General features: G+C 53.1%; 1 protein-coding gene across 1 annotated transcript in view; it reads right to left on the minus strand.

Annotated features, from left to right (window-relative positions):
* Nucleotides 1-236: 236 nt before the first annotated feature.
* Nucleotides 237-15,682, minus strand: part of AR (androgen receptor) — a 57,460-nt gene continuing 42,014 nt past the window's right edge. The window contains exons 4-8 of the mRNA XM_009907364.2: nt 10,684-10,971; nt 3,713-3,857; nt 2,814-2,944; nt 2,156-2,313; nt 237-899 (exon numbers count right to left, since the gene is read on the minus strand). Coding sequence (XP_009905666.2) covers nt 744-899; nt 2,156-2,313; nt 2,814-2,944; nt 3,713-3,857; nt 10,684-10,971 — 878 coding nt within the window. The 3' untranslated portion in view covers nt 237-743. The remainder of the gene's footprint in view (nt 900-2,155; nt 2,314-2,813; nt 2,945-3,712; nt 3,858-10,683; nt 10,972-15,682) is intronic.

Consider the following 15,682-nt stretch of genomic DNA (forward strand, 5'->3'; position numbering starts at 1 on the left):
TGTGTCGGAGGAGCTGCAGCTGCCCAGGACAGGAATGTGACCGAGATCCAGCTTGACCAGCCACAGGAAAAAAACATCCCAGGTGGAAAACAGCAGCCACCTGCCACCTTTGGGGATTTCTGAGGGTCATCTTCCTCTCCAGCCCTTTTGCTGAGGACCCAGCAATGCTCCATCAGTTCATCCATGAGGCGCTGCAGGGCTGCAGGCAACAGCATGGTGCCCAGAGCGAGCCCACCACGGCCAGCAGCAGGCCCTGGAAATTCATCCTGTCCCCTCAGCTCTTCTCTGTTTCTTTGCTGCAGTGTTTTTAACTCACCTGCTTCCCAGCACCATAATGCAAATAAAAAGTCCTGAAGGGAGGCCAGTGAAGCAACCCACACCCAGACTGATCAGTTCAACCTGCTTCTCTCTTGGCTTGCTTAACCACCTCTGGCATCTGTCCCCATCTCCCCTGGCCACTGAAAGCCACTGTGGAGAACACTCAGATGAGAGAGCACAGACACAGTGCCCCAGCAGAGCAAGCCAGCCAAAGCCAGGCAGAAGGTAGTTCAGTTCAGAGGTACCTCAGGAAAAACAGAAATCTCAGGAATCCCAGCAGGCTGTCCCTTGGGACTGTCCATCCTGGTGGCACATGGCCTCTGTAGAGGGGATTCCCCAAGGCACTGCAGTACAGTAGTGCAGAAGTAACAGGCAGGAGATGGCTGAAATGGGGCATGGCAGAACTGGGAAGTCCCTCTGGAAGATCACTGTGCATGGAAGTAGATAGGCTTGACTTTTCCAGACAGGATCTTGGGAACCTGCACAGAGATGATCTCAGCCATCATTTCAGGGTAGTCCACGCTCACCATGTGTGCCTTAATTAAAAGGTCAAATGTAAACTGATGCAGGTCCTTGGCAATCTGGGAAAGGAAGAAAGTTTGTTAAAGGAGAAGTCTCTGGGCAGCAAAGCCTCAGGGAAGACAGCAAGCAGGCACAGCAGGTCAGGGCTGGACCTTGCTGCAGTGGGAGCTGCCCTGCTCTGCAGCCATCGCTGCCCTGCTGGCAGCTCTCAGATGGCATCTTTGGGAATGGACCAGGGAACCAACCAGCCTGGAAGCATGGTGCCTATTTTGCCACAGTCCCTCCCACTCAGACATTACCAAGTAGCCAGGTGGGAGCTGGTCTCGTCTCCCAGGCAGCCAGCACCAGAACAAGAGGACACAGTCTCAAGCTGCGCCAGGGGAAGTTTAGGCCGGATGTTAGGAAGAAGTTCTTCCCAGCAAGAGAGATTGGCCATTGGAAGGTGCAGTCCAGGGAGGTGGTGGAGTCACCATCCCTGAAGGTGTTCAAAAAAGGACTGGATATGGCACTTGGAGCCATGGTTTAGTTGATTAGATGGTGTTGGACTCAATGATCTCAAAGGTCTTTTCCAACCTGGGTAATTCTATTCCATTCTATTCTATTCTAAAACTGGGGCTGCACAAAAGCAGCACCTTCTTACTCCTGCAGCACCTTGCCTTGCTGTCTGCAGGTGCTGCTGGCTGCACTTAGCAGGGATTACTTTTTGCTTGGAGACACTTAACTGTGTGGGCAGGGAGCTGAGGAGCGAGGCAAGGTCTAGCTCATGCTGCACCACTACAGCTTTAAGTCACAAGCAGGAAATGTGTTTTCACTGCAGTAATCAGAGAAGATTCATTTGGAGCACTGGGACTTTGAGCTGCTCTGCTAGGGCCAGTGATGGAAAAGCATCCTCTACAAAGAGCTTTTCATGGCTAAAAAAGGAAGGCCACAAGCCCCAGGAGGAGGCTGCTCACTGCGGGGACTGACAGACACAGAGAACTTTTGCTCCCTCAGCAGAGATCACGTCTGGCTTTTCTGTCACCTAATCTGGGAGCACTCTGCAACACTGTCCCTGCAGAGGTCCTCCAGCAGTTAAGAAACAAAACACAAAGAGTCAAGGAATCACCCAGCAGCCCAGGTTGGAAGGGACTTTGCAAGGCCACCCAGTCCAGCTTCTCTGGGAAGAGGAGCATGGCTGAGGCTACCCAGAGGCTGGAAAACCTCCCGTGGCAAGGGACTGCCATGACTCTGGGGAGGTGGCTCCAGTGACTGCTTGCTCTCAGTGTGGAAAGTTTGTTTCCTGTGTGAACAGACAGACATCTGAGTGTCCTCTTACAGGATGCACGGAGTCCAGGACCTTGGTGAGCTGGTAGAAGCGGCGGGAGCAGGAGGTGGGGTTCTTCCTCTTGCAAGCGATGATCCGGTCAAGCTCCTTAATGTAGTTCATTCGGAGCTCATCGAAGAGCTTCTGGTTCTTCAGGCCATCCACTGGAACTGGGTGGAAGATGGGAAGCAATCCATAAGGGTTGGCCAGAGAGCACGAAAGGAGCGTGAGGAAGGCCGAAGCAGCGGTCAGTGCGGATCTCTCGGGCCGCTGCCCATCGCTCCGATCAGCTTGCTGGTTACTGCTAACCCAAGGGCCCTTCATCAGCTCCCCAGAGGCGGTGTGCCACACAGCAGTGCTGTGCTCCTGCTCAGCAGCCAGTGCTTGGAGGTGCTCATGATGTGACAGCAGTCAGGCTGAGGAGCAGCCTCTGGCATGAGCTGCAATGGGACAAGGGCTGCATGGCACTACAGCAGGGTGGGCTGGCTAAGGGGGGCTGTGGAGGGGGGGAACCCTTGTGCTCAGCAGCTCGCTGTCTCAGCAGCTCAGGAACATCCACAGCCAACCCTTGGGGAGCAGGAGTACATGCATGGGGGAAGCACCCATGAGCTCTAGGGTGGCAGAGCATGCAGCAGCTGGAGGTGAGCTGAGGAGGGGTGTGAGTACTCACTAATACTGAAGAAGAGCAGAGCCTTCATGCAGAGGAACTCCTGGGGCGTGATCTGCAGCCAGCCGAACTCCTGCGAGAGGTGCCGCATCCTGACGCACTGGCTGTACATCCTGGACTTGTGCATCCGGTACCTGGCAGGGCAAGGCGTGGGGCAGGGAGATCAAAGCCCTGTCTGCAGGGTGTGGGGTGGGCATGCCCTGCCCGGCCCCGCAGCTCCCACCCCGCCTGGCGCATCCCCGCTGCGTGCAGGAGCGTGTGCAAGCCTCTCTGTCTGCACAGGGATGACCGCCTGGCGTCTGCAGGGCTCCCCTGAGCCTCTCTCTGCCTTCCCGGACAACCACTGCAACCATGCCCCAAACGTGGTGGCTGTGAGGGCTTCCAAGTGGCTCTCACAGGGCTGTGGGGTTGTGCACTGCTGTGCTCAGTTGTTGCCTTTAAGCTCCTCTACCTCAGTGTCAACAAACCCTCCCCACCTCTAAGCTGACAGAACCCATCAGGAACTCACAGTAAATGTCTGTTTCTGCTCACTCAAGCTGACCCACCAAGCTGTAAAGAGCAACTCCAATCCCTCAGAGAAAGGGCAGGTCTGTAAGGACCAGCCCCCCACCCCACAGCCAGCACCAGCACTTGCTGCTGCCCTGATCAAAGCTGAACCCAAAGTAAGGTTGAGGGGCAGGGAGGGAGGAGCACAAGGGGCATTACAGCTGACCTTACTGCTCCTGGGGATCACTGCAGAGTAACCAGAGGGGAAAATCAGGGCCCTCCTGTGCTCTGAAAGCAGGGTTACTTGGGCTGCACCGTACAAGCAGCTGGGAAAGCAAGCTGTGTGTCTTGCTCTCAACTCTCACCTAGCCTACCTAGCAAAGCACAGCAGAGGATTGCTGCTATTTAGCACTCACTCGTTGAAGACCAGATCCGGAGCGAAGTAAAGCATCCTGGAATTTACATTGGTGAAGGATCTCCAACCCATGGCAAAAACCATGAGGCCCATCCAGGAGTACTGGATTATGGACATCTGGTCATCCACGTGCAGGTTGCGAAATCCTATGGAGGAAGAAGGAGAGAGGGATGCCAGAGCTGAGGATTGGCTCCCTGCACTTACTGTTCTGTGCAGGCTTCAGCTCTCCTGATGTGATAAAGTGGTCCCCAGCCTAACCTCAGCTGGTCCTAAGACACTGGCATGTGGCTGGGTGACACAACCTGATGTGCTTCACAGCCTGATGTGCCATCACAAACAGCCAAACCAGAGCACTCAGCTGGGAGGGGAGAAAGGGGTTCCCCGGACACCCAGGGGGAATAATGCGAAGCACAAGCAGCAAAGTGCTCTCAAGGAAGGCAGGGACAAGTGGCAGCAAAAGGCATCTTCCCCCTGTGAGTCTCAAAGATCTTCACAGTCTGCATTTGAAGGCTTGGCTTGAGGTGAACAAGCATCACTCTGCAACAGACTGGACAAAAAGAAAAGACAAAGCAGGATGGGATTCAGTGAATTCCCTTGGGACATCCATCCAGGTAGGAGCGCTGAGCAGGTCAAGCCCCCCAGCACCAGCTCACCTGGGCACAGCTCTCACTCCTGGCACTAATCAGACACCCAGCTTGGCTGAACTCTCCTGTGCCACGTGTTCTGCAGCCACCTCCTAACTCTCAAAGCCTCTGCTGCAAAACATTCACCATTACCCTGTTCTGAGACTGGAGGTGAGCTGTGAGGATGGATTTGCTTTGTGCTGCTGACAGGGATTGATCAGCCAAAGGAGAACGGGACCCCCAGCAGCAACACTGCACTCCCCAGGCACCAGGGCAGGAACAAGCCCCCATTAACCAATTGCTGCTAGTGGTCACAGGACCACAGGATGTCAGGGGTTGGAAGGGACCCAAAGAGATCATCCAGTCCAACCCCTTTGCAAGGGCAGGACCATACAATCTAGCACAGGTCACAGAGGAACACATCCAGACAGGCCTTGAAAGCCTCCAGAGAAGGAGACTCCACAGCCTCTCTGGGCAGCCTGTTCCAGTGCTCTGTGAGCCTTACAGTAAAGAAGTTCCGCCTTGTGTTGAGGTGGAACCTCCTGTGCTGCAGCTTACATCCACTGCTCCTTGTGCTGGTGCACACAAGGAAACAAGAGGAGAATCTTCCTCTGCTCTCAACCCGTTAGGACTTCACCAAGTTTCAGCGAGGGGATTTTGTCGTCCAGCACCTCAGAGGCAGGCAGGTAACCCCAAGGCCTCATCACACAGCTCACAGGCTGCTCTGTGCCTCTGTCAGCTGCACAGGGCATTCGCCTCATGGCTGTGCCCACGATGCTGCAGACCTCTGCAGACCCACAAGCCAAACAGCCATCCCAATTAAACTCCACTCAGGGCTCCCAGATGGCGGCTCGCAGTTAAACCCCAGGCGTGTTTACAACACATCACCTCCAGCACTGTGCTGCCTCTCCAGATGCTTGCAGTTAGTCAAGTGTAGTCTGGTTTCAAGAAAATCATATGTTATTTCCACCAAATATTAAAGCAATTCCAACACCTCCAGTGGATAATTATAATCCACTGAGGCAGGCATTTGTCTCTTGCTTGGGAAGCTGTCAGCTGCAAACAAGCACGCCACTGTACCGATGACTAAACTTGCTTTGCCTTTGTACATTTGCCTTTCAGAGTTCATTAAAAAACTGAAGGCTGTGCAACAGCACTGTCCTACCAAACCCAGAGAGGTGATTCCCATCCAGGGAGGCTCTCAGATACCAGCTGAACGTGAGCCTCTGGGCAGCCAGAGAGGGACTCCTCAACAGCATGGAAGTACGGACGAGGCATCTGGGCAGCTGAAGACTTCAAACCAGAGATCAGTCACACCACCTCTGGGATGTGTCTAAGTTAGAGCTTCGTATCTCATCACACTACTGCATGCTATAAAAGCCCTTCTATTTATCCAGCAGATTTGGTCAGAGCTGAATTTACCACCAGGTAAAACCAAAGCCACTCACAATGACTGCTTGCCTGAACTTCCTCCTGCTCCATGCTTCTCTTTCCTTGCCCAGACATTCTAAAAAGCCAGGAAGAACTTGAGTTAGTTGAAGAGGAGCCATGCTCATGGCCCAGTAGTAGAGGCTTTGCAGCGAGTAGGCAGTGAGATGGTGCAGGGAACACTTCCACACTGGCAGTGAGCAACAAGGATGAAGATTTCTGTCAGTCTGCTACACTCTTTCCTCCTCAAACCCATAAGGTTGGGTTTTATTCCTTTTTAAATTGCTCTTTGAAGGAAAGACTTTTGGTGTCCTCTAAAGGAATTTACAGGCAATGCTCTACTAAAAAGCAGAGTGAACATGGAAGAGCAGATCAGACTGAAGACTGATGGCCAGAACTCCCACAGTTTGAAGGCAGCTCTCTGCAGCACACCTGACAGCACCCTGAATTGCAAGCTTGGTGAAATACAACCCTAATTCTCCCAGTGATCCACCCCTTCTTTTGCTGGGTCCAGCATCAACAGGACAAAGCCACTGGAATTACCTACAGCAGAACCTTCAGATCCCACCTGCCCCATGGTGATGCCATGAGCACCACTGTGCCCCTGCAGCCCTGCACCCAAGTCAACTCTATGGGCAGCAGGCTCTCAGCCAGGACCAGCTTTCCCTCAGCCACCATGGACCAGCTTTTTCAGCCCATCTGTGGAAGTGTTTATTGCTCCTCATCCATGCTGTGAGAAGGCCTCTGGTGAGCTCCTTCATTACCTTGTAATTACCTTCACTAGCAATAAACCAAACATTTGTGCAATGTTTATCAGTGTTTCAGGAAAGGCATTTGAACACAACAGGTTTGTTGTTGTAGGACTGGAAGTCTGCTTTCTGCTTGTCCACAAAAACAAGTTCTCTCTGTCATCTCACCTGATCCCTGGGCACCAAGTGGCTCAAACCACAAAGGGGTTTGGGGTTCTTCTGCCTCGGTGGGAGCCACGCTGCAGTCTGGCCTTGCTTCCCTGCCCAGCTCTGAGGCAGCCCTGCCCCACACACCACACACCAGTTTACCTTATGCACTGATTCCTGACAGTGTGGGGAACAAACTGGAGGCTTCTCATCTGCTGCTAGATAAAATGATGTTCACCCCAATGTAGTCTGAGTGCTGTTAACTCTAACACCTTCACTGGACTTATGTATATGGAAAAGGGAAAACACATTTTCCTTCCACTTCCCTTGAAGTGGGCAGGTTTTATGGGTTTAATCAGGCTGCTTAGTTCTGTTTTTCAGCAGCTCTCTCAGCAAACTGTGGTTACTTAATCTTTCCTTTCTGGGCAAACCACAGTTTGATTCCACCTTCTCCTACGCAGAATTTCAATTGCAGAGGGTCCAAAGGGTCACCCATCACATTCTCTCCACCAAAGAGAGGCTGCTACAGCTACTGCAGGCAAGCAGAACTCGGAAATGCTCCAACCTGATGCAGTCTCGTTTCAAGGGTATCACTGAAACCTCGCTGGAATCGCTCTTGGTGTCCAGGGGAAGTTCCATGCAGGGTGCAAGGTTAATCATCATCTATTAATCAGTATTAATCTATGGCCAGGATTCTCAGGCCGAGGCTACCTCTCTTACAGGTTGGGTTCCCCCTCCTCCCACGAGCAGCAGCCATTGGCAAGCAAAAGTTTTGCCCCTTTGCTCTGCTGTGTCCTGCCCGGCCAGGCTGCGTACACCTAGCTAAGCCAATGCTTGTGCCAGAGGTGCTCTGCTGCTGGGGGAGAGGGAAGCTGGCATAGCATTTGCATCCTCACTGCACGCCACTGAGGACCAGCAGCACTTCCAGCAGGGAGCTGAGGCCGCTGCTGGGGCAGGGCAGAGAGCAGGGTTTGCCTGCTTGGCACCAGGGACACCAGCTGAGATGCTCTGCTTCGGCTGGCAGCCTCGGGCTCTGTTCCGCCGCACGGCTGAGCCCTCTGGCCTGCTCTCACCGCTCCTCGCCAGCAATGCTGCTCATTAGCCAGCCCCAGCCTCCCAACAGAGCCTCTGAAGGGCTTTCTGTTCTGATGTAAACAACTGCATCCCACTCTTTGAAGCCGCACCACCCCTCTCCTGAGCCGCCGTGTGCCAGGCTGCCCAGCCAAGCCACGGAGCCAGGAGCTGCAAACACCTTTGCTTTGCTGAGCCAAACAGAGCTCAGATAAATTACAGACAGCAAACTGCCTCTGGCTATGGGGCAGGACTCTGCACACCTACCCAAGAAGAGAGGCGGCTGCAGCGTGCGCAGGGCAGGGCAGTGCCTGGGTACAGCCACCCGTGCTGGCGCTGCCAGCTCTGCCCATCCCTTGCCCAGCTCCTCTGGGAGCCCCAGAGCTGGCAGTAATCAGCAGTGGGTGAGATCCACCTCCCTGCTATGACAGCTGTTGTGATGGGGCTGCAGAACCACAGCCCCGAGCATCGGTACAGCAACAGCACTGCCCTTGTTTATTCCTCCACTGGAAGACATCAGCAGGGTGACTGAGTGATGGAAGTGTGGTTACTGCTGTTGATCTCCAGCACTGGCACAAGTCAGGGAACTGCTGGAGAAAGCTGGGGAAAACAAACTGGCTTTGCCTCTTACTCTGGGTGTGACATTGCTAACAGCGAGGCCAGGATCAGCTCCAGGGCTTGGGGATGGGGAGGGCAGCCAGCAGCATCCCTCCACAGATGGTGTGTCCAGACAGGGGAGCTGGGCTCAAGGATCCCAGGCCTGTTGATGATGCTGATCTGCCCCAAGAGCAAGGACTGCTCAGATCTAAGAAGATCAGCATTAATTTTCCTCCTTTGTCATTGCTGGCACTGGGGGCACCAGCCCCAGGGGAGGCAGCAGTGCAGCAGCTGGCACCACCATGCTGCCATGCACCATGGGGCTGGAGAGCAGGTACAGCATGAGAGTAAAAGCCTTTGATAAGGAGGTGGTTACAATGGAGATGGTTTTTCAAAGCACTTTCCCTTTCCATTAGCACTGCTGCTATTTTACAGCCTCAGCCCCAGACTGCCAGTGGGGTTTGGTGTTGTCTCCATGTACCTTGCTGAAGAAATCTTGATGTCTGAGGTAGATAAGGTGGAAGAGAGAGCACCTTTTGTCCCTGGTGTTACAAGGGTAAACCAGGTGAATCTCTTCTAAGAAACAGAATGGGCTGCTCTGCATTTAAGCACACTCAAAGTAGCCCCTCCAGGACCACTGAGACTTACAGGGGGCCTGCCAGAGCTCTGGGAACATCAAGCATTTGCTACAGCTCACCACTAGGTTTTGGCACACAGAGGCAAGCTTGGTTTACCTCAGTTTCCTCCTTTGCTCACACTGCCCTGCACATCGAGAGCAGGATCCCTGTGTTCAGAGGCATTTCCTGAGGAGCAGGGCCAGGGAAGCAGCTCAGTATCATCCCCATGTCCCCAGCCTCAGGGATGCTGGAAGGATCCCACTGCAGCCAGAGAGATCTCAGTCTCACTCATTCAGCTGGCAGGACCATGACATGCAACGGGCAGCCTGCTACAGCCTGCTAACCTCCAAGCCCAGACCCAAGAAGCATGTTCAGTGGAACACACACAGCACCAGAGGGTTTTCCTTTACAGCTCCTGCTAACAACATCTGGGAAGGTCTGAGAAGTTCTGCAGTTTCACAGTTCTGAATGCATCACACAGGAGCAACCTGACAGCCAGGAAAAAGCCCTTTGGGATTCCCTGTCTTTTGCTATTTTACTATCAATTTGCTTATGGAACACAAGACTGTTGAGGAATGATGTCTCTCTTCAGCTCCTTTCAGCCCACTTCCCCCTCCTCCCCCATTTTCACATCATGAAGTGGCACACTTCTGATTCTCCTGGGAAATTTACCCTTTTCACTGCTTCATGAGGGTTACTGGAGGAGGCTAATGTTTGTTTAGGAAAGACTTCTGCAGGTCTAGTAGAACAGCATAGCATAGCATAGCATAGCATAGCATAGCATAGCATAGCATAGCATAGCATAGCATAGCACAGAATACAACAGAGGAGAACAGAACAGAATAGAATAATAGAACAAACCAGGTTGGAAAAGACCTTTGAGATCATTGAGTCCAACCTATCACCCAACACCATCTAATCAACTAAACCATGGCACCAAGCACCCCATCCAGTCTCTTCCTAAACACCTCCAGTGATGGGGACTCCACCACCTCCCTGGGCAGCACATCCCAATGGTGAATGACTCTCTCAGTGAAGAACTTCCTCCTCACCTCCAGCCTAAACTTCCCCTGGCACAGCTTGAGACTGTGTCCTCTTGTTCTGGTGCTGGTTGCTAGAGAGAAGAGACCAACCCCCACCTGGCTACAACCTCCCTTCAGGTAGTTGTAAAGAGCAAGAAGGTCTCCCCTGAGCCTCCCCTTCTCCAGGCTAAGCAACCCCAGCTCCCTCAGCCGCTCCTCACAGGGCTGTGCTCCAGACCCCTCCCCAGCTTTGTTGCCCTTCTCTGGACACCTTCCAGCACCTCAACATCTTTCCTAAACTGAGGGGCCCAGAACTGGACACAGGGCTCAAGGTGTGGCCTAACCAGTGCTGAGTACAGGGGCACAATGACCTCCCTGCTCCCTGGAGTGAGAGCACAAGCCCCTGAAGCTCTGACCAGCAGCAACCCTTCCCACGTGTGGAATCAGATGCAGGGTGCCACAGCAAAGCGTGATCAGAACCCAAAGAGCAGCTTTCCACAGACTTTGTCAGCCCCTAGCCTCTTCCATCAACCAGCCACCCCAAGGAGCCAAACCTGAGCCTGCTGCAGCCCGCTTTGAGGTGCCCTGTGAAGATGCTCCCCCAAGGATCTGTGTGATGGTGGGACACAGCCACCCCCCTTGAACCCGCCCCAGGCGACGGAGGCAGAGGGGCTTCAGGGGCATGCCAGGGAAGGGATCTGTTTGTTCTCTTCCTTACCTGGCAAAGCCTTTGCCCATTTGACCACGTAGACCAGCTGCCTCTCGCCGAGCTCGTTGAGGCTGCTCAGCAGGTTGGAGAAGGAGTCTGGCTGGCTGTTGTCGTGGCCAGCACACACCACGCCGGGCTCGATGGCCTCCAGGACGTTGAGGAAGATGGGCTGGCACTCGTACCCGTCGATGCGCGTCATCACCATCTTGGGGGCTTGCTCCTCCGTGGGGCTGGAGGAGCTGGCTGCCTCCACGTCATCTGCTGTCTTCAGGTTACCCAGCTTCTTCAGCTTGCGGGCTGTGGCAAGGACAGGAGCCCGTGTGACACTTACAGACGCACTCCTGAGGTTTCCTGGCCTCCAGCCCCACCACTCTCATAAGGCAAAAGGAAGCTGATGACCAGCAGCAGCTACTCCTTCAGTGCACATCACCCAAGGAGTGCCCTGGCACTGCAGACCTCAGGTGAGGGCAGAAGGGAGCACACAGTGCCCAGGTCAATCCATTTACTCCTTCATCTTACAGGGAAAAGACCAAGCATCGTTTATGTCTCCAGCTGTGACTGGTCTCAGATTAACCCCCACTTAGAAACAGAGAGGAATGGCCAAGGAAAAAGAGAGAGACAGACTCACAGACTGCTTTAGGCTGGAAGGGACCTTTAAAGCTCACCTACTTCAGTCCCCCTGCAGGGACATCTTCAACTACAGCCATCTGCTCAGAGCTCCAACCAACCTGACCTAGAATGTTTCCAGGGATGGGGCATCTACCACCTCTCTGAGCAACCTGGGCCAGTGTCTCAACACCCTCTGCACTCCTTATACCTAGTCAAAATCTTCCTCTCTCAGTTTAAAATCATTGTGTTCAACAGGTCCTGCTAAAAACTCTGTCCCCAGCTTTCTCAGAGGCCTCCTTTAAGCACAGAAAGGCCACAAGAAGGTCTTCCTGAAGCCTTCTCTTCTCCAGGCTGAGCAACCACAACTCTCACAGCCTGTCCTCTAGCCCTGGGATTATTTCTGTGCCCTCCTCTGGATCTGCTCAAACAGGTCCCTATCTCTCCCTTGCTAAAGACTCCAGAGCCAGAGGTGACTTGATTCAAACAAGCACTCACATGCAGCTAAAAAGGGAAGTAATGCAAGCAAGTAAGCTCAGTAGATGGTCAAGTTCCAGGGGAAAAAGCCACTGCACTCAGAAGCTCAAGTGCAATTGTTCCAGCCCAGGCTGGAGTGGGAGCAGGCTGGAACCAAGAGCTGCCTTCTCCCTGCCAGGGCTCCTGCGCTGCCTGCTGCCCCGTAACCAAGCTCTCCCAGCTGGGTCACTACTAATGAAATACATCATGGAAAATACATTCTAAAGCTAATCAATGGTTGCATGGCTGTTCCCCTGGAGTGTCCTCAGCTAACCCACTGATGAGGGCAAGGCTTGAGCAGGGGTGCTCCCTGTTCTGCTGGCCAGCTTCAGGCGCAATACGCGCGGAGCGGGCTCGCGGGGCTGGGACCTCAGGCAGCCCACGCCTGCGCCCATGTCACCCTGAGGAAGTGACTCTCCTGTGCATCCAGCTCTTCATCACACAGGCTTCAACATGCACCAGGAGCTTCAGCTACGTGACTCCAGAGCTCTTCAAGAGCCAGTGCTCACCTCACCTGCCTGATGGTGTTCAGCACAAGGCAGGCTGCAGCCTTCGCCCATTATCGACTCCAAACCCCTAATTCATGGGAGGGAAAAACCCACCCTATTGTTTAATTCAATCAGAGAATGTAACATCAAACCAATTGCCCTTGGGGGTTTGGCTCCTTCATTACATGATACTTATCTCCAGTTTCCTCTCAGCTGTAATTAGAAAAACAAGCAGCAAACCCCATAAAAACGTCAAGTTAAGGCACAGCTTTGTAAATCAACCCAAAGGGTTGATCTTTAAGTAATGGACTTTGGATGATCTACTGTGTGAGCAATTAAGAGAGGCTGCTCTGCAAAAAAAAGGAGGAGGAAAGGGTAATAAAATGAGAAGAGAGCAACAAGAGAACCAGGCTGCAGTACAGGGTGATGTCCTTCAGCCAGCGCTGGCTCCAGTGCCAGCCAAACCCACGCTCTACAACACACATATGGTTTGCTTTAAATGTTCTCTTTTTTTTCCCCTGGTACTGAAATATCAGAGAGTTAGAGGATGGTTTGGGTTGGAAGGGACCTTTAAGTTCACCTACTTCCACCCCCCTGCCATGGGCAGGGACAACCTTCCACCAAGACCAGGTTTCTCAAGGCTCATCCAGCATGGCCTGAACACATCCACAGTTGGAGCCTCTCCCTGGGCAACCTGTTCCAGTGCCTCATCACCCTCATGGGGAAGAACTGCTTCCTAATTTAAATCCAGCTTCTTCCAGTTTGAAGGCATTATCCCTCCTCCTGTCATTACATGACTGTAAAAAGTCCCTCTCAAGCTGTCCTGTAGTCCCCATCAAATCATGAAAGGCTGCTACAAGGACTCCCCAGAGCCTTCTCTTCTCCCCACTCTCTCAGCCTGTCCTCACAGCAGAGGTGCTCCAGCCCTCTGATCATCTTTGTGGACTCCTCTGAGTGAAGCAAGAAGAGTGAATACTGAGTGAAGTAAGAAAAGAGCAAGCAACCAGCCACACTGGCTCTGAGACCGCAGCTGTAAACCAAAGCCAGCCATGCTGGAGGGCAGTGAAGCTGCCCCTCTCAGAGGAGTCCATGCTGTTCCACTGGTGTTACCAGGTGGAGAAAAGCCCAGAAGGAAAGAGGCACTCACTCCCAGGACTCTGTGCACACTGACTTCAGCTGCAGGCAAAACCAGAGAGCAGCTGAAACCAGACCTGATCTCTGTCCTGTTCTTCATATTTGTTATTAACTTCATAGAATCACAGAACTGTCAGCATTGGAAGGGACCTCAAGGCTCAGCCAGTTCCAACCCCACTGCCATGGGCAGAGACACCTCACACTGCAGCAGGTTACTCAGAGCCACATCCAGCCTGGCTGCAAAAACCTCCAGGGATGAGGCTGCCACCCTGGGCACCCTCATGTTGAAGAATTTCTTCCTAACATCCACTCTGAATCTACCCATTTCTAATTGTGTTCCATTCCCCCCACTCCTATCCCTCCCTGACACCCTCAAAAGTCCCTCCCCAGCTTTCTTGTAGCCTACTTCAGATACTGGAAGGCCACAGGAAGGTCTCCTTGGAGTCTTCTCTTCTGCAGACTGAACAGCCCCAGCTCCCTCAGTCTGTCCTCACAGCAGAGCAGCTCCAGCCCTCTGCTCATCCTCGTGGCCCTTCTCTGGACACCTTCCAGCACCTCCAGATCCTTCCTGTGCTAGGGGCTCCAGAACTGGACTCAGTGCTCCAGGTGGGGTCTCAGCAGAGCAGAGTAGAGGGGGTGAATCACCTCCCTTGACCTGCTGGCTCTGCTTCTCTTGCTGCAGCCCAGGATGTGATTTGCTCTCTGGGCTGCAAGTGCTCACTGATGGCTCCTGTTGAGCTTCTCCTCCACCAGCACCCCCAAGTCCTTTTCTTCAGGGCTGCTCTGAAGCCAGTCCCTGCCCAGCCTATATCAGTGCCTGGGATTGCCCTGACCCACCTGCAGGACCTTGCACTTGGTCTTGTTGAGCCTCATGAGGCTGTCATGGGCCCAGCTCTCAACATGTGGCTTGTCAAAACCAGACCCTGCCACACCACCAATCTCTTCTGGCACAACAGATTTAAGTTGATAACTATAATAGTACTGCTTCAGCAGACATCTTGAAGACCTCTGAGTCATTCTGGCCCACAGGAATTAAAACTCAATGCTGTAAAATCAGATGGTAGTGCTCAATGGTTCCCAATCACCCAGGTAACACACCTCAGGAGTAACTGCAGATGTTGGAACAACATCAGACAGCTCTGCTCCTTAGGAGGGCTCTTCACAGCCCTTCACTAGTCAATGCCTACATTCATTCCAAACAGGAGAACGAGCCAGTTCTGCCAGGAAAATCTGTGCAAAGATGGGAAGCCTGTATTGAGCACAAGGACTGATCACTGAACAGCCTGATCAAGGTCTGCTGAGTGCTCTGCAGAGCACACATCCCCTCTAAGGAGACAGACCACACACATCACATGAGCACTGTCCAGTGAGCTCCATCCTTGGCTGCCTGAACTCACACCAAAAGCTGGCAGACAGAGACAGGGAGCTGGGCTGATGGGGTGGTTCAGTGGCCACATGGCAAACAGGATACCAGGCCACAGGGAGGAGGGAAGTACTGGCCTGGAGAGCACCTTACTGCTGCCTGGAAGCACTGATGCTGCTGACACTGTGGTTAGACATTCATGCAATCACAGAATGGTCTGAGTTGGAAGGGACCTTAAAGATCATCTAATTCCAACCCCCTGCCATGTGCAGGGACACCTCCTACTAGATGAGTTTCCTCAAGGTCCCATCCAACCTGGCTTTAAACACCTCCAGGTTTAGAGCCTCCACAACTCTGGGCAACCTCTTCCAGGACCTCATGGGGAGAGTTTCCTCCTGATGTCTAATCTAAATCCAGCTCTGTCCAGCTTGAAGCCATTACCCTTCATGCTCACCATACAAAAGAGGGGATGGCAAAGTGCAGAAGCCACACCCCCACTAGAGACCTGACACATTGGGAGCAAGAAATGTTGGCAAGGTTGCCACGCAGGAGACTGAAGGGTTATGAAGCCACAGCCAACAAATATCCATGGCAGAGACAGAAAATCAATGAAAGCAGGGTTTGTTTTTTTCAGTCCAGCAAGGAAAGCTGTAATGAAGATACAGCTGCTGGAAATCGAGGGCAGACAGGGTGGGAAATAAGGCACAACCCTGAGTCTAATTAACTGCTGCAACTGCAGGGCAAAGCTGGGGTTGAGTCTCCACTGCTGGCAATGCCACATCAACACCAGAGGCTTCTGTAGGACCTGAGCTCTGCTCAGCCACAGCAGCTGGACCTCAGTCAGGACCATGCACAGATGTAGCTCATGCCTTGGGCTATCAGCAGTTACTGCAGTAGGTCT

Source organism: Dryobates pubescens, chromosome 18, assembly GCF_014839835.1.
Source record: "Dryobates pubescens isolate bDryPub1 chromosome 18, bDryPub1.pri, whole genome shotgun sequence".
Classification (NCBI taxonomy): Eukaryota; Metazoa; Chordata; class Aves; order Piciformes; family Picidae; genus Dryobates; species Dryobates pubescens.